Raw genomic sequence first — 23,802 nt, forward strand, 5'->3', positions numbered from 1 at the left:
TACCGTTCGAAAGCTCCTGTAGTCAGCGGGAATCGAACTCGGGTTTCCCCGGTGATAGTCCACGGTTCTAACCACTCCACTATCGAGGCAGACATCGTTATGGAGCTGGAAACTTGGTGTCATTTATCCCCCAGATGTTTTTTGTGATTTCCTTAGTAGTGGGAGCCATATTGGGCTGATGTCAACGCTTGGCTTGCTGATGGGGTTGCTAGCCAGCGCCATGTGTGCGGCTTCCTTGATTTTTCTGATTTTCCAGTGTGGCTCCTTGTCGATGATGGTGGTATCATCCCAAGCAGGTCTGTGATCTCCTTCAGACCATGCATGCTCCGCCACACCGGATTTCAGTGTTTCGCCTCGGATGGTGGCCTTCCTGTGTTCTTCGAGCCTGACCGCCAGTGGGCGGCCAGTCTCGCCCTTGTATGACCTGCCGCAGCTGCACGGGATGTCGTATATGCAGTTCTTTGTTTTCTCCTTGGTGGTTGGCGGTCTGACCTTTGTGAGTGACCTGCGGAGGGTGGTGGTACTTCTGAACACCGTCCTGATGTTGTATGCTCCGCAGATTCGCCTTAGCTTCTCTGACAGTCCTCTGTTGTATGGGAGGGATACTGTCGCGATGGGCTTATCCCTTGGTTGTTGTTGGGATGCTTCCTTGGGTTTGTGTTTCATGAAGCTCGTTGGGTATCCGTTTCTCCTGAAGGTGCTGGTAAGGCGTGACATTTCCATCTTTCTGGCTGCTTCGTCTCCACAGATGTTGGTGGCTCGGGTCTGCAGGCATCTTACGATACCTTTCTTGACTGTGTCTGGGTGGTGTGACTTGAAGTTGAGGTAGCGGTCGGTCGCTGTTGGTTTGCGGTAGACCGATGTTCTGAATGCTTCCTCAGATTTCTCCACTTGGACGTCAAGGAATGGTAGTTTGTTGTCGACTTCTGTTTCCATTGTGAATTGGATGGAGGGTCGGAGGCTGTTGAGGTGGTCTACAGGGTGTTTCACTAAAAGTGTCAAAAAGTAAAAGGCCCTAATGCACATAATAACAATGTTTTCTATGGACATTTGCACATCATTCCATCCGCAATTGTTGGACATTTGAATATATAAAAATGATATCACCGTCACTCAAACCTATTCCACATATCCGCCGCTTCTTTTGATGCACCGTTTCGGCACGTGTCCGGAGGTGCCTCACAGCCCGTTTTCATCTTCAGCGTCCAGACTGTCGGCAAAGCCTTGCATTGTGCTCTTCAGCTCGAAAAGTGATTTCTTCCTCAGCTCTGCGAGAGCTACTGACCAAAACCAGAAGGCTAGCGGTGACAGATCGGGGCCTCGCGCTGGCCAGGGGCGGGCGGTGAGGCAGCTGATTATTCGGCCCGGGAACGGAACTTCTGGTCCAGCCAGTTCTTGGTGGCTACAGCCGTTACGGTGGTTGTTTCTGATAAATTGGGGGCTTGGCTATTTCTGATGTTGAAATAAGCTTCTTGTTATCTTAAAAGACCCTAAAAAAGACCCTGACCTTTTCAACGATTTCCGCCGAGAGGTGGGGGCGACCCGCCTTTTTTTGGACTGGAACCGGCATCAAAGGAACCCTTTTAAACCTCTCAAGAAGCCCTTTGAAACTTTTATAATCTGGGTCGTAGCGAGGTGAGAGAGTGAAATGTTTCCTGAAAAGTCGGCGTACGGTTTCAATGTTTCTGATAGCACCAAATGTAAGTGTAATCCACCGCTCCTGTTGCGGTGTAAATAACCTGTTCTTATTCTGTATAAGGAAAAAAACGACTAGTAACTTGGCCTCCTGCCCTCGCTCCGTATGAGTGTAAAATATATCTTAAGTGGCCAAAGCATAAATGTCCAAAAATTTGCAACAAAGCCACGTGCGCAACCACGTGCTTTGCGTATTTTATATATCTTTAATAAGCATTTACTTTTTGACACTTTTAGTGAAACACCCTGTAGGAACGGTGTTATGTCCTCGCGATGGTCCCACAGGACGAATGTGTCGTCGACATATCGCAGCCACAGGGATGGTTTCAGTGGTGCTGTTTGTAAGGCCAGTTCCTCGAAGTGTTCCATGTAGATGTTGGCGATCACCGGTGACAGGGGTGAACCCATGGCCATTCCTTCAGTTTGTTGGTAGTAGTCATCGCCCAGTTGGAAGGCGGTGGTGGTGACACAGAATGTCAGGAGTTCCATGATGTCATCAGTCGGGATTGTCGTTCTTTCGGGCAGTGTATCGTCGCTCTCCAGTCTTGTCCTCACTATGCTCAGAGCTTCGGTAGTGGGCACATTGGTGAACAGACTCACCACATCGAAGCTTACCATTTGCATGTTCGGCGAAGGTCGCATGGCCTGAACCAGTGAGACGAAGTGGGCTGAGTTCTTGACATATGTAGGTGTTTTGCCACTCAGTGGGTTGATGATCTTGACGAGGAACTGGCTCAGAGGATGGCAGGCTGAGCCACGGCAGCTTACTATTGGTCTTAGCGGTACATTGGTCTTGTGTACCTTTGGCAGCCCGTACATGTGTGGAAGTTTGCTGTGATGTTGGCTCAGCTTTCTGTACTGGGCGTCCGTGAGTTGTTCCTTGTCCTTGTTCTTCTTAAGGAGCTTTGTTAGTTTGCGTTCACAGGCCGGGGTTGGGTCTTTCTTCAGTTTGGTGTACGATCCATCTGTCACAATGCTGTTCATCTTGTGGTCGTATTCCTTCTTGTCCATGACAACGGTGGTGTTTCCTTTGTCTGCTGGAAGTATGATGATGCTGCCGTCTTGTTTGAGGTTGTTGATTGCTGCCAGTTCCTCTTTGGTGGTATTGGCCTTTGGCGGTTTGGCCCTTTCCAATGCATGCCTGACTTTCCAGCGTAGTTCTTCTGCATGTTCTCTGTTAATGTGGGATGTTGCTTCCTCGATTGGGGCCACGATGTCCATGTTGTTTATCCGCTTGGTGGATGTTGCGAAGTTGAGTCCCTTGTTGAGTATGGTCTCTTCAGATGCCGACAGTTGTCGCTTGCTGAGGTTCACTACAGCTCTGATGGGCTGTAACGGAGTCCTGGTAGGTGCGATCTTCTTCAGTTTTTCGAGTTTTGTCATATGCTGCTTCTTTGTGGCATGGTCCACGATGGTATGTGACCTGATGACTGATGATTTGATGCGGTTGAAGTCGTCGGAGCATGTTACTTTTGATCGGATGGTTTCTTCGATGGCAGATATTGATTGTTCGAGTTTCGCTTTGCTGTGTCGATGGAAGGCGATCCTTTCTCTTATGAGAGCTCGGCTGGCTTTCTCTCCGATTCGTCTCGCTTGTTTGGTGTACACAGGTGTCTTTAGTCTCAGTCCATTAGGGATGATGTCGTTATCCCGGCATCTGCACATGAATGTCAGATGGTTCTTCTCTTTTGCTAGCTTGATGTTCAGCTTCTCCCATTTTCGCCAGTTGTTCACTGTTTCGGGTCCGTACCGATCAGATATAGTTCTTCTGAATGCTTGAGACGAGGTGTTAGTATCACTGATGTTAGTTGTCGGACTTTCCAGCAGACAAAGGAAACACCACCGTTGTCATGGACAAGAAGGAATACGACCACAAGATGAACAGCATTGTGACAGATGGATCGTACACCAAACTGAAGAAAGACCCAACCCCGGCCTGTGAACGCAAACTAACAAAGCTCCTTAAGAAGAACAAGGACAAGGAACAACTCACGGACGCCCAGTACAGAAAGCTGAGCCAACATCACAGCAAACTTCCACACATGTACGGGCTGCCAAAGGTACACAAGACCAATGTACCGCTAAGACCAATAGTAAGCTGCCGTGGCTCAGCCTGCCATCCTCTGAGCCAGTTCCTCGTCAAGATCATCAACCCACTGAGTGGCAAAACACCTACATATGTCAAGAACTCAGCCCACTTCGTCTCACTGGTTCAGGCCATGCGACCTTCGCCGAACATGCAAATGGTAAGCTTCGATGTGGTGAGTCTGTTCACCAATGTGCCCACTACCGAAGCTCTGAGCATAGTGAGGACAAGACTGGAGAGCGACGATACACTGCCCGAAAGAACGACAATCCCGACTGATGACATCATGGAACTCCTGACATTCTGTGTCACCACCACCGCCTTCCAACTGGGCGATGACTACTACCAACAAACTGAAGGAATGGCCATGGGTTCACCCCTGTCACCGGTGATCGCCAACATCTACATGGAACACTTCGAGGAACTGGCCTTACAAACAGCACCACTGAAACCATCCCTGTGGCTGCGATATGTCGACGACACATTCGTCCTGTGGGACCATCGCGAGGACATAACACCGTTCCTAGACCACCTCAACAGCCTCCGACCCTCCATCCAATTCACAATGGAAACAGAAGTCGACAACAAACTACCATTTCTTGACGTCCAAGTGGAGAAATCTGAGGAAGCATTCAGAACATCGGTCTACCGCAAACCAACAGCGACCGACCGCTACCTCAACTTCAAGTCACACCACCCAGACACAGTCAAGAAAGGTATCGTAAGATGCCTGCAGACCCGAGCCACCAACATCTGTGGAGACGAAGCAGCCAGAAAGATGGAAATGTCACGCCTTACCAGCACCTTCAGGAGAAACGGATACCCAACGAGCTTCATGAAACACAAACCCAAGGAAGCATCCCAACAACAACCAAGGGATAAGCCCATCGCGACAGTATCCCTCCCATACAACAGAGGACTGTCAGAGAAGCTAAGGCGAATCTGCGGAGCATACAACATCAGGACGGTGTTCAGAAGTACCACCACCCTCCGCAGGTCACTCACAAAGGTCAGACCGCCAACCACCAAGGAGAAAACAAAGAACTGCATATACGACATCCCGTGCAGCTGCGGCAGGTCATACAAGGGCGAGACTGGCCGCCCACTGGCGGTCAGGCTCGAAGAACACAGGAAGGCCACCATCCGAGGCGAAACACTGAAATCCGGTGTGGCGGAGCATGCATGGTCTGAAGGAGATCACAGACCTGCTTGGGATGATACCACCATCATCGACAAGGAGCCACACTGGAAAATCAGAAAAATCAAGGAAGCCGCACACATGGCGCTGGCTAGCAACCCCATCAGCAAGCCAAGCGTTGACATCAGCCCAATATGGCTCCCACTACTAAGGAAATCACAAAAACATCTGGGGGATAAATGACACCAAGTTTCCAGCTCCATAACAATGTCTGCCTCGATAGTGGAGTGGTTAGAACCGTGGACTATCACCGGGGAAACCCGAGTTCGATTCCCGCTGACTACAGGAGCTTTCGAACGGTATGACGCGTACGGCGCAACGCCACCAACATCCAGGTCCTTCTAAGGGCCAAAGAACACCTGACGACGGCCGGAGAAGTAACTGGCCGAAACGTTGTGAAACTAACATCTCAACTCAAGACGGGGACGAAAGTCCGACAACTAACATCAGTGATACTAACACCTCGTCTCAAGCATTCAGAAGAACTATATCTGATCGGTACGGACCCGAAACAGTGAACAACTGGCGAAAATGGGAGAAGCTGAACATCAAGCTAGCAAAAGAGAAGAACCATCTGACATTCATGTGCAGATGCCGGGATAACGACATCATCCCTAATGGACTGAGACTAAAGACACCTGTGTACACCAAACAAGCGAGACGAATCGGAGAGAAAGCCAGCCGAGCTCTCATAAGAGAAAGGATCGCCTTCCATCGACACAGCAAAGCGAAACTCGAACAATCAATATCTGCCATCGAAGAAACCATCCGATCAAAAGTAACATGCTCCGACGACTTCAACCGCATCAAATCATCAGTCATCAGGTCACATACCATCGTGGACCATGCCACAAAGAAGCAGCATATGACAAAACTCGAAAAACTGAAGAAGATCGCACCTACCAGGACTCCGTTACAGCCCATCAGAGCTGTAGTGAACCTCAGCAAGCGACAACTGTCGGCATCTGAAGAGACCATACTCAACAAGGGACTCAACTTCGCAACATCCACCAAGCGGATAAACAACATGGACATCGTGGCCCCAATCGAGGAAGCAACATCCCACATTAACAGAGAACATGCAGAAGAACTACGCTGGAAAGTCAGGCATGCATTGGAAAGGGCCAAACCGCCAAAGGCCAATACCACCAAAGAGGAACTGGCAGCAATCAACAACCTCAAACAAGACGGCAGCATCATCATACTTCCAGCAGACAAAGGAAACACCACCGTTGTCATGGACAAGAAGGAATACGACCACAAGATGAACAGCATTGTGACAGATGGATCGTACACCAAACTGAAGAAAGACCCAACCCCGGCCTGTGAACGCAAACTAACAAAGCTCCTTAAGAAGAACAAGGACAAGGAACAACTCACGGACGCCCAGTACAGAAAGCTGAGCCAACATCACAGCAAACTTCCACACATGTACGGGCTGCCAAAGGTACACAAGACCAATGTACCGCTAAGACCAATAGTAAGCTGCCGTGGCTCAGCCTGCCATCCTCTGAGCCAGTTCCTCGTCAAGATCATCAACCCACTGAGTGGCAAAACACCTACATATGTCAAGAACTCAGCCCACTTCGTCTCACTGGTTCAGGCCATGCGACCTTCGCCGAACATGCAAATGGTAAGCTTCGATGTGGTGAGTCTGTTCACCAATGTGCCCACTACCGAAGCTCTGAGCATAGTGAGGACAAGACTGGAGAGCGACGATACACTGCCCGAAAGAACGACAATCCCGACTGATGACATCATGGAACTCCTGACATTCTGTGTCACCACCACCGCCTTCCAACTGGGCGATGACTACTACCAACAAACTGAAGGAATGGCCATGGGTTCACCCCTGTCACCGGTGATCGCCAACATCTACATGGAACACTTCGAGGAACTGGCCTTACAAACAGCACCACTGAAACCATCCCTGTGGCTGCGATATGTCGACGACACATTCGTCCTGTGGGACCATCGCGAGGACATAACACCGTTCCTAGACCACCTCAACAGCCTCCGACCCTCCATCCAATTCACAATGGAAACAGAAGTCGACAACAAACTACCATTCCTTGACGTCCAAGTGGAGAAATCTGAGGAAGCATTCAGAACATCGGTCTACCGCAAACCAACAGCGACCGACCGCTACCTCAACTTCAAGTCACACCACCCAGACACAGTCAAGAAAGGTATCGTAAGATGCCTGCAGACCCGAGCCACCAACATCTGTGGAGACGAAGCAGCCAGAAAGATGGAAATGTCACGCCTTACCAGCACCTTCAGGAGAAACGGATACCCAACGAGCTTCATGAAACACAAACCCAAGGAAGCATCCCAACAACAACCAAGGGATAAGCCCATCGCGACAGTATCCCTCCCATACAACAGAGGACTGTCAGAGAAGCTAAGGCGAATCTGCGGAGCATACAACATCAGGACGGTGTTCAGAAGTACCACCACCCTCCGCAGGTCACTCACAAAGGTCAGACCGCCAACCACCAAGGAGAAAACAAAGAACTGCATATACGACATCCCGTGCAGCTGCGGCAGGTCATACAAGGGCGAGACTGGCCGCCCACTGGCGGTCAGGCTCGAAGAACACAGGAAGGCCACCATCCGAGGCGAAACACTGAAATCCGGTGTGGCGGAGCATGCATGGTCTGAAGGAGATCACAGACCTGCTTGGGATGATACCACCATCATCGACAAGGAGCCACACTGGAAAATCAGAAAAATCAAGGAAGCCGCACACATGGCGCTGGCTAGCAACCCCATCAGCAAGCCAAGCGTTGACATCAGCCCAATATGGCTCCCACTACTAAGGAAATCACAAAAACATCTGGGGGATAAATGACACCAAGTTTCCAGCTCCATAACGATGTCTGCCTCGATAGTGGAGTGGTTAGAACCGTGGACTATCACCGGGGAAACCCGAGTTCGATTCCCGCTGACTACAGGAGCTTTCGAACGGTATGACGCGTACGGCGCAACGCCACCAACATCCAGGTCCTTCTAAGGGCCAAAGAACACCTGACGACGGCCGGAGAAGTAACTGGCCGAAACGTTGTGAAACTAACATCTCAACTCAAGACGGGGACGAAAGTCCGACAACTAACATCAGTGGTTCAATTTGTCATTTTGAATTCCATGCTGGTCCAGGTGGTATGGTGGTCCAACAAATATTTCACCCTTTTGGTCTTTTTGATCTCTGTTGGTCTGGGTGGTCCTCTCGGTCCCGGTGGTCTCTGAATTCTGATGGTCCCGCTGATCCCTTTGGTCCTGGTGTGCCGGGACCAAAGGGATCGTGACGGACCACGTGACGCCGCGCGGGGGCGAACCATAGTCGCTGACCAGTGGCACCTCTGGGGTCGGCACGTGGCGGCGACTCCCCAGCCGCCCGGCTCCGGGGCTAATTGGAAATGTATAGGGCGCGCCGGGCGTCAGAGAGCATCTATCACGGCTGGCTGCCGGCGGCGTTGGGTACCGCGGGGACACGGCTGGGAGGGCCGAGACGGCGCTGAGCGAAACGTGACCACCATGAACGGCTCCGCTGGCCACAGCCCGGCGCTCTGGAGCTCGCAGTCCGAGACAGGCCCAACGGCGGAGATGAGTTCCAGGAACGCTGGACCGAGGACTGGAACAGTGCACCTCCTCCTTACCAGGAATGGCGGACCGAGAACCGAAACGGTGAGCCGAAACGTTCGACTGAGACACCTGTGAAGATCGACTGAGACACCCGGAACAATGAACTGAGAGAACTGAAACGGCGGACTGAAATACCAGAAACGGTGCAGACCGAGATGCCCGTAACGGCTCATCAAAACATCGAAATGAACCTTTAACCGTCTTCATCGAGGCACCCAAGACAACCTAACTGCTCTAGCTCAGCATAGTCAGCAAGCCATCATTGGGACACCAGGCCAGCTCAGCGTTTTCTGTGTAGAGCACACCGACCTCAAGCAGCCGACCTCTAGCAGCTGCAGCCGAGTGAACAGTTGCACCAATGGCACAGAAACGGTGCCTTTTTCGAAGGTCTGACTGGCTATAACAATTCACAATCTTGTCAGGGCCATATGTCAGCACTTCACTTGAAACTCATGCACTTCACTTCACTCGGCACAACACTTCACTTGTGATCATCCAGGACAGAGCTCCATGACCTTCATCCAGTCCCGGGTCACTGGGATCATCCATAGGTCAGCCACGGGAGGTAGCGCGGGGGCGAGCCCCGTAACGCCGCTGTCAGCAAGTTTGAGACCTGACGCTGCCTTCACCGGCCCGTCGGCCACATGTGCCGAGCTCTATGGAGTTCCACTGACCACGCAGCGCAAGTTCGCTGAACTGGCGGAGCTGGCTTTGTGCTGGATTCCAGCCCGTCACCCGACGGAGCAGAGCTTCTGTCACAACGGGGGATTATTGGGGCGGCGTGCGAGACAGCGGGAGGATTGAGTCTGGAGAGCTTTACTACGGCACTGCAGGAAACATTTCACCTAATTTAACTTAACTTTTATTGAGAAAGTTTGATGAAAGAGAGGTAAACATTTAATGTCGCGTCTTTTGCTGTCCATCATGCGTTTACTTTTTAAGCGTTCACAAGGAGCATTTTCCTGCAATTCTTTCTAGGTAAGAGCTGGAGAAATGCTCCTCCAGTATTCTACAAGTACGACAGCACGTTTTATCCCGTCTCATCTCAGCGGTTGCACGTGCAATGTCCCAGGCCGTCGGGTCGGGTGAATCGGGAGGCCTGTCAGCAGCGGTGGGTACGGCCCGTCGGTCGCCCCGTCGGCGCCGGCGGTTGGCCACGGCGCATTGTCCGATCAGGACCCCATTTACGAAATGAAACAGTCGTCGCTTAGCGCTAATTGGGTGCCAGCTGGACCGGCGCCGGCTGCTCCAGCTGGGGCCGAAGTTGGGACTGGGAGGCCACACCTCAGTCCGTGGGGCATGGGAGGTGGCCTGGAGGTCACACTCACTGCTGCCGGGGCCGGCCGCGCCGGTCGCTTACAGAAGTATTTATCGGTAGGTATAAATGAGCACTTCAATGTTTCGAAAAATTTATGGAGAGTGAAATGAGATGCCTACTGGCTTTTGAAGTTAGACCAGAAGTGTTTATGCTCTTTCAGACAATTCTATATGAATATGCATGCGGTTGTTTGCAGTCCTTTCAAATTTGAAACTCGTTCTGCATTGTGGTTTGTTTGACAAAGTAAAGGTGGAACTTGGAAGTTCCGCGTAGCACAGGCAAATCAAGACTAATAAAACATAAACAAGCTCGATCATTTTTAATTAAACAAAACGAAATGTTATCCAAGCTTTGTAGGCATCGGTATCGACGGGTCAACGGTCGGTTGCTATAAGTCGAATATCATTCCTTGGCATTCGGTCATCATTTCGTTCTCAGTAAAATGATCGATGACCCGGGTGATGATGTCGACGCGGGTATGGTGTCGGGTCGATATCTGATAGAGGACCCGGTACTCAGACAGCTGACACGGAATACACCTGAGACGGGCGGGTCCGACCGGCGCCGGCCGCCGCCGCGCCCGTCTCGGCCGTAGACAATGACCGGTCACCGGGGCCCTTGGAGATAATATGTAAGGCGTTATTTTACGTAGGAAATTCACCTATGAACCGTAATTCATTCATAACCATGCGCGAATAAAAAGTAAGTTCCTAATGGGGATCCAGTTGTTTTGGCCATCGCTTGATTGGGCCGAAATTAAGAGTTAAGGCCATCCGTCCCAGGCAATAAAAACCATCGTTTTACTTACAACAATGTATGTGTAGTAGGGCGGGTCATCCGAGAACTTTTTTTCGAGGACACAAAATGAAGACCGAAATTCCTACGGAGCATGTCACAAGAACACTGTGTGAATTTTTTTCATTTTTTTTGGTTGAGGTTGCGGGTCGCCGCAGCCAATTAATCAACCGGGTTTTTCGCTACATTTTCATTGCACGCGAGTTTTGAGCACAAATATCATATAATTAATTATTTTCAAATATATACCTCGAAACTTCAGCTATTCCTCAACCTATTCTGTAAGTCTGTTGGCTGTATCTCTCTAACTGTGGCCATGGTGCCATGCTCTCTGTATTGGTTTTCCGCAACTCGATCGCAGCGCCATCTCTTGAGAGGACTGTTAACCTTGCGCCGGTCGAGACAGTATGCATTCTGCTGATGCGATCTTAGGACGCTGATGAAAAAACGTGAGGCACAGGAGCGTATATAGCGTGAAAGCTGTCAATTGCAATTAAATTAGCCATGAAATTTACATATTAGGGGTTCACCTGACTTTAGCACAGCCATTATTCGCCAAGTGCGATAGTGTCCGCTGGACCTATTAGTCATTTAATTCTGCGCTGAGACTTCAGCAGCATTATTTTCAGTTTTGGCTTCGATTATTTTCTTGCATGTAAATTTAACCTTTTGTTAATGCAAACCTAGGCTGGGGGGATCCAGAGCGTCGTAAGCCTCGTCGTAGCTGCGACGTGTCGCAAGTTGTGTAGTAAGTCGTTTTTGAAGGGATCAATCGATGAGTAGCGTTACTTAAGTAGTAAAGTCTATCGCAAATAGCCTGATTTGCGACACAACTTACGAATTTGAAATAGCAGTCGTAAGTTGTGTCGCAAGTTGACCTTGCCTTGAGGAAGAGGTCACAGGTCACAGGTCATTCGGGTCATGGTCACGAAATTTACATGGTAGGTGTAAAATTGTTTAAACTTTAGATCCTGAAAATTTGGTTGCAATCCGTTGACGCTAACGCGAGTTATAGAGATTGAACTGACGGGTCGTCTATGAGTCCTCAATCCGTGCCAGCGAGAGTGTTAAAAATGGTGCATAATATGTTATATTCACATTTATTGGGGTATTCGGGGATATGAAGTAGCCTAACACCATTCCAGCAACTACTGGCGAATCCAGAAAGGCGGTCTTGGACGTTGCAAGGGGCATCCCCCAAAATATTCTCCCAATTCCAAAAACGACGTGTCCCAGCTGACCCCGATGACCTCCAATGAGCTCTGTGATGACCCCAAGTTGACCTTTTTGACCTGACCTGTCCCAGATGACCTCCGTGACATCCTTTTGAGCTCTCTGATGACTTCAAGCTGACCTCTGTGACCTGACGTGTCCCAGATGACCCCCATGACCTCCAATAGAGCTATGTGATGACCCCAACATGACCTTTATTACCTGACGTGTCCCAGATGACCTCCGTGACATCCAATTGAGCTCTCTGATGACTCCAAGCTGACCTCTGTGACCTGACGTGTCCCAGATGACCTCCATTTGAGCTCTGTGATGACCCCAACTTAACCTCTGTGACCTGGCGTGTCCCATATGACCTCTGTAACCTCTAAGTGACCTCTATGATGACCCCAAGCTAACCTCTGTGACCTGTCCCAGATGACCCTCATGACCTCCAATAGAGCTCTGTGATGACCCCAAGTTGACCTCTGTTACCTGACGTGTCCCAGATGACCTCCGTGACCTCCAATTGAGCTCTCTAATGACTCCAAGCTGACCTCTGTGACCTGACGTGTCCCAGGTGACCTCCAATTGAGCTCTCTGATGACCTTTAGTTGACCTCTGTGACCTGACGTGTCCCATATGACCTCTGTGACCTCTAAGTGACCTCTCTGATGGCACCAAGCTGACCTTTGTGACCTGACGTGTCCCAGATCGCCCCAATGACCTTCAATTGAGCTCTGTGATGACCCCAAGCTGACCTCTGTGACTTGATGTGTCCAAGATGACCTCCGTGACCTCCAGTTGAGCTCTGTGATGACCCTAGGTTGACCTCTGTGACCTGACGTGCCCCCAAGTTGCCGTCTGTGACCTGGCGTGTCTCAGATTACCTCCGTGGTCTCCAATTGAGCTCTTTGATGACCCCAAGTTGACCTCTGTGACCTGACGTGTCCCAGATGACCTCTGTAACCTCCAATTGTGACCTCCATCTACAAATTTCTTACCTCTCTGTGACATCAAACTCTCGGAACTCATTTCTTCTAAAGCATCGATTCTAGATGCCCTATAGCCACGAATCTCCTGTGATCGATCCCAAATTTTATGGCAAATCACGTGAGCGTTAGCAACCACAAGTCACCCAGTTAATACAAAGCTTCAGAATCAGAGAACATGCTTGACCTTGCTGTCTCATAAGCTCGCAAACCAGAAAGGCGAATGTTCCTTTATGCGTGATAGAGTTTTCGACCTTACTGACGTTTACTACGGGATCAGCTGATCGTGTAGCCTTTTAAATTCTCGAGTAAAGCGGGTATTTAAGCCTCGTCGCAGCTACGTTCTGTCGTATCCTCCGACAAACCCCTCTTTCCTCAACATCCCTCCTTTTCCGCTACGACACAACTTGCGACGGCATATGTGTCGTAACTTGCGACGTGTCGTAGATGGACTTGCGACGCCCTGGATCCCCCCGGCCCTAGTGTTAGAACTGAACAGTAGCAGCTCAATTGCAGAATAAGTACTAAGTTAGCCCGGCTTCATCTGACAGCAGACTGAGGATGAGTTGCGAGGTATCCTGCTGATCGGCGATCCGAGTATCATATCACTGCCCGAGTCGCGCGTTCTCATCGGACCATCAGATCCCATTTTGATGACCTATTGGGGCTGGGCCACCGCAACAAGCAGTGGAGCATCGAGCTTTGAGGGAAACTGACCTCATAATAATCGCAGTAGTAGCTGCTAAGCGGTCGCCGGCGCAATTTGTGATCCCAATCATGTGACATTGTTGCAGTTAGTGGAAAGGAGCCTCCATGTCGAAACGGAACTAATGCCGCGTGGTGGTCCTCGGTGACACTTCACATTCTGTTCTCGGATAGGCAAGTGATTACAAAGGAAATGCCCTTCTGCATTTTACGTGCATAGGCAAGTGATTACAAAGGAAATGCCCTTCTGCATTTTACGTGCATAAGGATGCGTCGTTTATCATGATAAATAGGATGGCCGTGCTGGATCATCGGCTAGGACGAGCCTGCTGGACGAGCATATTGCTTCAGTAAATGAGCCGGTAGTCAGTGCTTATTCTATTTTACACCAAAATCAGACAAGGGCCAAATTATTAAACAAGTTTACAAGACTTGTGGAAAAGCCACTGGACTAAAGCCGCGCCGATCAGTGGACCATTTACGAAGAGTGCCTGTGCATCGAGCAGGAACCGTTCGTGCCGTTTCGGGCAACGCCATGCAGTCCAGATCAGAGAACACTTCTGAACAGCCCGGAAGCAGACGTCACCTCTTGACAAATCCTGAGGTAGCTATCAGTAAGGAAGCTTGAACCCTTGAATTTGGTAAAATGGCTTACGTTGGCAGCTTGAAAGTTACGTATTCCGTCGCGATCGCCCATCATACAACATATATTGACCAGCTTCGAACTATCACCGAGTTCAATGTTGTTCACTATGTCCCAATGTGGTCCGAAATTACGGAGTAAACATTGCAGAGACGGATTACTCCAAAGCACCCCGCTATTGCGAGACCTCTCAGCTCATCGGTCTGTGTCATTTGCCCAGTGATCGACAGGAATAAGTACCGGGCTCACTATAGGAAACTTTTTTGGACTGCCACTAGCCGATACAGACAGCCAGCAAACAGTGCATACGCTGCGATACATGCTGAACTAAGGAATGGTGATAAAAAGACTCGAGACACTTACGGCAAAAAAGTATAGGAAGTGAATGAGGCAGGAGACAAAGATATGCGATTCTATCAGTATTTTGCAATAAACAAGTCATGCACTACATGCAGCTCATAGATCGGTCCAAAAAAAACGCGTTACAGAGTCACTGCAATAGCAATCTCGCTGGAAGAGGGTGACCTTCGCCCCGCTGCTTAGCAAATTAATTTCGATCCGGTGCATACCCATACTCACTACTCAGGCAGTGAAGCGAGCCGTCCGGCTCCTAACTTAGGCAGCATACGCTGTTGTTATTAAGAGAGCACGTCTCAGTTACATCATGTGTGCCATCAGGACGCAATGCAGCGCTCTCATGCCGGCGTTTGAATCAATTATCGAAGTGTGATTTTCTGTCCTAGGACGGTAAGGTGGCTGGCTACATTGCATTCAAAAATGAACATACGGTTTGGACTGATGTTATCTGTCTGCAAAACTTAATTTAACTGATAAACATATATCAAAGTTAAGCATCTCGCTGTTTTCTTGGCGAAATCACTATAGGTATAGCTTCCGGAGCAACTTAGTATATGGATCGAATGGGTACAACTCACCTAGTGTCAAATAAGGAACACCAGACACCTAGGAACACCAAAGAACACCATATACCCGACGTGGCAGCGGCAGTATACCCTGGCAGCGGCTGCGTCAGCTTTTAACGGTCGGAAAGCCGTCAAAACCAATGTTATGCCAAACTCGCTCAATAGATGGCGCTGGTTTTGTTGCGCTCAGATCGCCGATGCTAATCGCTATTCTGAGCACGATTCTGCCACTGGGGTTTCCAAACTTTGTGAAGAGGTGGGGGTAAGCATGTAGAACTAGGAAAGTGGTAAATATAGTATCTTTCTCGATTTTTTCCTACTAAATTTTGCAAACAACGAGAAAAATTAGCAAAAGTGGTCTCGAAAAACCGTGTACGGCGCGCCCAGTTCCTTTTCAAAAATTCGCAAAAAATATGTTTTAACCGTTTTATGGATCAGCCCGTAGGAAAATCGCTCTTCACTTGACAACTTTTTTCATCGACCCGCCCTAATGTGTAGGTGCGGGTGAAATGCCTACGACATTGTTCCCACCTTGCATTGCACACGACACCACACACATTGACAACACTCACCACACACCCCATTCCACAGCATCACTTACCCTTGCTGCAGAGGAGTGGCGCTCCGTCCCCGTCGCTCCGTGCACCGCCGGGAGCAGCTGGGAGCACGTTCCGTCCGCCGCCGGGAGCAGCTGGGAGCACGCTCCGTCCGCTGCCGGCCGTCGGCAGTCACTGGATTCCCCTCGAGCGGCGCGCGTCAGCCCCGGCCCGAGAACCGACGCTGAATGAACGTCAAACGACGCTAGCGACGCGGCGGGCCGGCAGGGATGGGGTTCGGCTGCACCGGGATTCGACTGGTCAGGTTGGCCGTCTGCTTCGGCAGGTCAGTGACCTCTCATTCATTCATAGGGATGGGCATGGATCTCATGGATCTTGGCTCGTTCACTTATGAATGTGGATTGGTCGCCGCGCTGGTCAGTGTCCTTCGTTTATTCACTTTGATGGGATAGATCAGGATTCAGGAACAATCCAGTAGGTTTCTGATATGAGGAGGGGGCTTAGTAGTTCTGAAACATTTCATGATGTGAAGACGCTTACTTTTCAATAAGCGAAGCTTTGTTTTCGTTATAGGCTCAAGTTTCTAAGAACCTACGTGAAAATCACATACGCACATAGCTGCATAATGCATGCATGATCACATATTCAATGACTAATTTCGGCAACATTTTAACAACTGTTCTTTCCTTTGGCGATGTTTTCGCCCTTTGCGCCATAAATTAAAACAAACTTTTACTGCATTTAACCGGAACATAACTAGCCATCATATGTCTCGTTATTAAACAACGGGTAGAACAACGCCTGGAGTGAATTCCTGAATGGAGAGGGGAAGCCTTATTCCAGACAACCTACCAAATATTTTGTATGAAGCTGAAATACATGTTCGTTGATGGAATAATCGGGTAATTAGTGAAATTTTAAAAAAAAGTTCATTTTTGGATAAATGTTTTCTCTGGATATGTGTTTAAATCATTTAATTCACCACTTACTCTATACAGAGAAAGTGGCTCAAACGGATGTTATTAGCAACAATTAATGGCCCGAGGACTGAAAAATCACACCACCGTTTTACAACAGACGGATGCGTTTAGCCTGTCTCATGTCTGTCGTCTCTCGTCGTCTCGTCTGTCTCTCGTCTGTCTCTTGCATCCCTCTTCTTCCCCGTGCACACTGAAAACAATTTAACCCAAGGCCGGCGAGTAAACCGGTGTTTCGCGGGTACCCCTATCCGCAACCATTTTTAACCACCCTCCCAGGAGTACAGTAAGGCCCCATTGCAGTGTAGTCGTCCCTGCTCTCAGCGGACATGTTCGCTGACAGCGGTTATATCCGCTCAGAGCATTGAGCAAGTACGACTACACCGCAATGGGACCTAGCACTATGTACTCCTGGGAGGGTGGTTAAAAATGGTTGCGGATAGGGGTACCCGTGAAACACTGGTTTACTCGCCGGCCTTGGGTTAAATTGTTTTCAGTGCAGTTCGGAGCCTGCAGCTATAGCTGCGCCATGGCGCACTGAGCCAGCCCACAGACGAGGGGCACGCGCTGGCTGAGTCACAGCTGCAGTTTGCTAACGGGGAGGGGTGGCGAGGGGCTGCCACCGCTGATTGAACGCTCTGTTGAGTCATGGCACACTCCGAGGCTCCCCTCTGCACGCGCGCACTGTGGTGAGACTGAAATGGGAGAGCGATTAGCGTTGACACCTAATGTGTAACTGCTCACAATACAGGCCAGTAGCTCACAGCCCACAGTTCAGTCCGCACCGCTTGGCTCACAGAGACAGGTGTTATCGCTCCGTTCACAGCTCACAGTAAGACAGCATTTACATCGCATTTCACGTGGTTACCTGTTCACGCCACAGCCTGTTCAACCCGTACCGTTCGGGTGCCGAAGCAGGTGGCAGCTCACAGCCCAAAGCCTCAACAAATGCCTCGCGTGCCATGGCTGTAAGCTCCTAACCACAGCTCATAACTAACAGCCTATTAAACTTACGCCCCATTGCCATGACATACAACGGTAAATGGTTCATGGCCCTCTGTTGATAGACGGCAGAAAATGATTCACGGCTTACACTTCACAGCTTACAGATTACCAAAGCCATCCGTCAGTTCTTGTACTGGAAAGTCATGCAGTTATCCCTCAGCTCAAAGCTCTACGCCATACCAATTGCCTTAGAGTTTTCAGCCCGCAGAGCACACGGCACACCTCTGCATGTATCCATACTCCCAGCCCCCTGCTGTATCCTCATTTGTTCCGTCGCCGCTCTAAGCACACTCGGACTACACGCTGCAACTCTAAGCACACAGCCGCGACTCTATACGCACACATCTCTCAGCCCGTGGCTCTACTGTCTACGCACACGTCTCTCAGGCGGCACGTGGCGGCTCTGAGCACATTCATTCATTCATTCGTTTATTGACCTTGGGTATCGGGGGGGGGGGAGGGGAGAGACACAAACGCAAACATGGCACATTAAAACGATGCAAGCAAGACAGGATAAAATACATTAAAAACAACCCTCAGTCCATCAATGATCTCTAGCGATTCGGCGCGGCGCGGGCTAACCGCCCGTGGGACCTCGGAAGTCGGAACCATCTCGACTCCGGGCCTAGATATTTGTAAGCAACATATAACGCGCAATCGGCAATCGATGAGTACAGACGAAACGTTCGGCAAACGGCGGACACTACATGAAGGCTCTAAGGACGTCACACAAAGCCCTATCTCAGAGGTGACGGACGGCCCGCCCGCTCCTTAAAGCTGAGACCGTCGTTCGTGCCGCTCGACTGCCCGCCGACTCCGGTGTCAGAGGGGCCCTCTCCTGTGTCGGAAGGGCGGGACCGGGGCGTGCCGGGCCGGCCTTTGGGACAGTAGCTTCTCAATATTACCAATTGACTTCAATAGTTGAAATAGGTAGGAGGTAATGAATGGGACGACGGACCGCCATGAGCATGAAAGGCTCAATGGCCTGTCAGTAAGCGATTTGAGCAATGACTTAAGTGTAACAAATTATCTATTAAAGTAATCTAAATAAGATGGAACATCTGACATTATTATCTGCTAGTGAAAGATCTACCGAAGACACCTACACCGTGATTCCATTGGTATTGATACCTGCTATCACTGGCGGTCGCAGCCGCTGGCAAAAGGGGGGGGGGGCAAAGTCACACTCGCGGGACATAACATTTATCCGTCACTGGATGGGGGATAGGTGATCGGCTAATTTTTTTACGCCCACGAGGCGCCGAAAAAGTTGGCATTCCTTATGCTTCATCCACCTCATTCTTGCGTGAAATCTTTAAGCTCAATTTAAGGCAAAATCACCAGTTCCATTTCCCGTCCCACGGTGTTTCCACCGGTCGGGCCACTGCACCATGGCGACGGATCGGTGTAACATATACCTACTGGAAGGTCGGGCACGCGGATTCATGACCTTACCACTATAAAACAATTCGGAAAAGTACAGATACCTCTTGCTTTGAACAAGCATGTGAAACCCAGAGAGCATTTTCAAACCATGACATTTACCCATATAGATGTGTAGCGGCGGGAGAAAGTAGGTACACCGACCTCTGGAGACCCCCGGCCCCACAGGTTCCTGGTTTTCAAAATTGGCATCTGACTCTGAGGGCCGCGCGCGACTCGTGCGGGGCTTCGCAACGGCTCTATTGGGGCTCGGCTCACTCAACGTGTCTTATAATCCTACTGCTAAAAAGACTGGTCCTGAGCCCTAAGGACTTCATCAGTCTCTGCCAGCCCCACACACCGGCTCATGAGGTCCCGACGTCGAAATATGAGGGAATCTGCGCGGGACCATCAGGACGTAAAGTAATCTCGATCAGGACCAACGTAAGGCTGTGCAGGAGTCTGTGTGAGCCCCGTGATCTTCAGAATCCCACCCATGTATGTTTTCACTTAGAGGCCAGTTTAGGGCCCTCAGAGACCAGTACAGGGCCTGCAAACTGCAAAAGCCAGTAGTTTGAGACCATCAGAGACCGAGTTGGGCTCTCAGAGGCTAATGTGGGTCCTTACTCATTACAGGCCAACATGGGCCCTCAGAGGTCAGCGTAGGGCCCTAAGAGACCGGCATGAGCCGTCATTGGACCCCAGAGGCCAGCAGAGGGCCCTCAAAGGCCAAGATGGGCCCTCCTCAGAGGCCAATGCAGGCCCTTAGAGGCCGGCATCGGGTCTTCAGCAGCCAGTGCATTGGCTCATTGGCACCTAAATGTTCGTCTTGGGACACCAGAGACAGCAACAAGGCCATTAGAGACCGGTGTGAGACCCTCAGACGCCGGTTGGGGGCCCCTGAGGCCGGTTAGGGGCCCTCATATGCCAGATGTGGGGCCTCAGAGGTCGATGTGGGCTCTTAGCGGTCAACGTGGGCGCTTGACCGCCACTGAAGTTCCATCAGAGGTCAGTGTAGGACGCTCAAAGACCGGTGTGGGAGCTATATTAATAGCTGGGCGTGGGATTTTTGAGCCTCGTGACGATCGAATAATTGCCAGGGCCCCATACACCTATATGGGGGCCCATTGGTTATTTGAGGGGGGGGGGGCAAATGATATGATGGCCCCCTTTATTGATCTTTGAGGGGCATGGCCCTGATGCCCCCCCCCCCCCCCAGCGACCGCCACTGTGTACACGCACACAGGCCTCTGAGATTACATACTAGCTCATGCAAACTCTATGCAGGCCCCGGAGGTCCCACGCTAATCCTTAAGAAACCAAGCCGGCATACGGCGTCACCACCGGGCTTCTGAGGTGCACAGCACCAACCCAATAGGTCTTATGTGTCTTAGAGCCACGCTCATTTGGCAGGGCCCACCCGCCACTGGCGAAGAGGGTCTCATGCAAGCCATTGCTGGGCCTACGAGAGCCTCAAGTAAACCCACGCTGATATTCCATATAAGATCCGGCCATACTCGTGAACCGGTGCCAGCGACGCTGACCGCCAAATTGACAGAATGCGAAACTGAGCCCACTGACTCATGAGTGAAATGTACGTCCTTTGATGGCGCAAGAGAGAAAATGAAACATACAAAAAGCTTTTCTAGGACTTTTGTTCGATCTGAAAGGTGGGGCCAAAAGATAGTATGGTCCCACCTTTCAGCACCAAAGGGGGGGGGGGGGCATGGCCCCCGTGGCCCCCCCCCTGGGACCGCCTATGCCTGCTATACATACATAGCTGTATTCCATATTGCGGTGCTCGAATATTTGTTATCACATCATGCAATGCAGATTGCTGTCGCTATGCGCCATGCACTACCACAATAGTTACTTGTTGAAAGCGCCACGGCCCTTGACACACGGCCCATCCACTTCACGAAGACAGCACAGCTCATTCATCACGGTACCCTCCACACACCTGGGCGCGGCCACTCAGCGATCGGCAGGGTAACCACTTACACCGGCGGTAAGTGGCCAAAAATTGAGTCCGGCATCACCTCTGATTCGCCAAGGCGGCCGTTAGTGGACACAGTCCGTATCTACGAGTTGTCGCGATCAGATGATAACGTCCTAGCTACAGCAGAGCGCACAGACGGCCCATTCGGACTGGGTCCGTTCGACTGGCTGCGCTCGCTGGCGGTGCTCTCTCTTCTACACATCACCATGGCGAATCCAGTGCTCTCAGTGCTACCCGTCCGCTACATAGTTGTGGCGGTGACGTTCTTCGGCTTCATCATCAACTACATGCTGCGCAACAACCTGAACCTGGCCATTGTGGCGATGGTGAACCACACGGCGGTCAACTCGTCCGACTCCAGCGGCCAGAATGACGGCCCGTTCGTCTGGGACGAGAACATCGTCGGCCAGATTCTGGGCAGCTTCTACTACGGCTACATCTGCACCCAGATCGTGGGCGGACGCACCGCCGAGCTGACCAGCGTCAAGTACATCTACGGCGTGTCACTGCTGCTGGCCGGTCTGCTGACCTTCCTGATCCCGGCCGTGTCCTACTGGGACTACCGGGCGCTGCTCACTGTCCGGATCGCCATGGGGTTCGTGATGGGCGTGGGCTTTCCCTCCGGGTACGCGCTGCTGCGCGCCTGGGCGCCTCCCAACGAGCGCAGCACCATCATATCGCTGGCCTTCAACGCGTGCAACATCGGCACGGCCATCACCATGCCGCTGGCGTCCGCCATCATCAACGGCATCAGCTGGGAGGCGGTCTTCTACATCCAGGGCTCGTTCGCGCTGGTCTGGTTCATCTTCTGGGTGTTGCTGGTATACGACAATCCTGAGAAACATCCTTTCATCACCGAAGAAGAGCGTCTATTTATTGTCACAGCCATCGGCAGCGGCCAGACCAACGAACGGCGCCTGCCACTGCCGTGGAAGGAAGTGCTGACCTCCCCTCCTGTCTGGGGGCTGATCATCACCAGCTTCTGCAACAACTGGGGCTTCTACACTCTCCTTAGTGACCTGCCGCAATATTACAGCAACGTTCAACACAAAGACATTTCTCAAGATGCCGTCTTTACTTCGCTGCCTTTTCTTTTGATGTTCGTTTTCGGGGTCGCGTACAGCGTGTTCAGTGACTACCTGCGGAAGAAGAACCTGCTCAGCATCACCAACATCCGCCGCCTGGCGCAAGTCGTCTCACAGGCGCTGGTTGCCGTCACGCTCATCTGTATCGCGTTCCTTGGCGAGTACGAGACGGCCGTGGAAGCACTGGTGTTCGTCGGGGTGGGTCTTATTGGCGCCGGTTACTCTGGCTGGCAAACAGTGCCCGTCGACATGGCACCCAACTACTCGGGATCACTGGTGGGCATCTACAACACGTTCGGCAGCATCCCCGGCTTCCTGGCGCCGCTGGTGGTCGGCGCGCTCACCGAGGGGCACGAGACCCTCGACCGATGGCGCTGGTGCTTCCTCATCCCGGCGGCGCTGATGCTCTTCGACACGGTCGTTTTCTTGGCGTTTGGTAGCGGTGAGGAGCAGCCGTGGAATCGGAAATACTATCAGCAGAAGGACGGTGGAGCTCAGGAGACAGGGGTTTCTGAGATAAGTGACCGCGGTGAAGCAGCCCCAAAAGTAAAACCCAGCTTGCAGGAGCAGCGCGGAAATGACAATATGAGCTACGACAATGCTCCTGTTTGAGCAGGCAACTGAAATATATAATGGTCCTGGTGTGGAATATAGGTATTACAAGACAAGCAGACATGTTTAAATAATGGACCTGGGTACGCATTTTATTGCTGATACGACTTTTTCACGACTTGCTATCAGGCGAATGCACCTAATTTGACCAAATGTCTGCACAAAATCTCTCTTACAATAAATATCTTCGTATCATGCAGGGTCTAACATGTTAAATGGGGGGGGGGGGGGCAACTGCCTCCCCAGTCGAACGGACTGCCCCCAATCCCCCAGTGACCATTGTTTTCCCTTCCCCCACCCCCAGTCAAAGCGTGAGCTTTTTCACAAAATTAGCTCTTCACACAATTTTCCACGAAATTGGCCCTGCCACTCAGTCAAACGCCCAGCACGGAGAAGTGAGTTTATCACTATCGGTTGGGCAATGTCAGGAGGTACCTAACAGCGCCGCCGTTTTTGGCACACCTGTTTGTGCATCTTGTCCGCACATGTTGTAAAAATTTCAAACCCAGGTCGCTCAAGGTCAGGTCACCAGGTCACGCCAAGTGACCTCACCTCAGAAAAAAATAAAATGTTCGTCATAGCTACACCGACTGAACGGTTGCCTTTAACCCTCAGCAATTGATAAGAGTAACAGTATCTACAAAACGTATATCTCGGAATTTCGATATCGGTGACCTAAGGTCAGGTTAATTTTGCGCCCTCTCCATTTCCTAAAGTCAATAGGAGAAAAATGAAAAGCGTCGGCTCTTTTGCACGAACGCCATTCTAGACACTCTCTAACATCGGGATGCAGGTAACATTGACACACTTAACCGGAAAATGGCATTTGTGACCCCTCGTTATGTCCCCGAGGTCATCTCAGGTCACGAATAGTATCTAACAGACTAATAGTTTTCGCTAATTACCTCTGATAGAGGCATGCTAGAGCGATGAAAA

The 23,802-nt window shown here is 50.8% G+C and overlaps 2 protein-coding genes across 2 annotated transcripts in view; one reads left to right on the plus strand and one right to left on the minus strand.

Moving 5' to 3' along the window:
- LOC122368856 (frizzled-5-like) overlaps positions 1-15,999 on the minus strand; it is a 30,832-nt gene extending 14,833 nt beyond the window's left edge. Inside the window, exon 1 of the mRNA XM_043343128.1 lies at positions 15,811-15,999. The gene's annotated coding sequence lies outside the window, so the exon portion shown is untranslated. The remainder of the gene's footprint in view (positions 1-15,810) is intronic.
- A 5,315-nt stretch (positions 16,000-21,314) lies between these two features.
- LOC122368858 (vesicular glutamate transporter 2-like) lies at positions 21,315-22,960 on the plus strand. The gene has a single exon (XM_043343129.1). The coding sequence runs from the start codon at positions 21,376-21,378 to the stop codon at positions 22,864-22,866; it is 1,491 nt and encodes a 496-aa protein (XP_043199064.1). The 5' UTR covers positions 21,315-21,375; the 3' UTR covers positions 22,867-22,960.
- The last annotated feature ends 842 nt before the right edge of the window (positions 22,961-23,802 follow it).

The sequence above is a fragment of the Amphibalanus amphitrite genome, unplaced genomic scaffold (assembly GCF_019059575.1).
Source record: "Amphibalanus amphitrite isolate SeventyFive unplaced genomic scaffold, NRLGWU_Aamphi_draft 000983F_arrow, whole genome shotgun sequence".
NCBI lineage: Eukaryota > Metazoa > Arthropoda > Thecostraca > Balanomorpha > Balanidae > Amphibalanus > Amphibalanus amphitrite.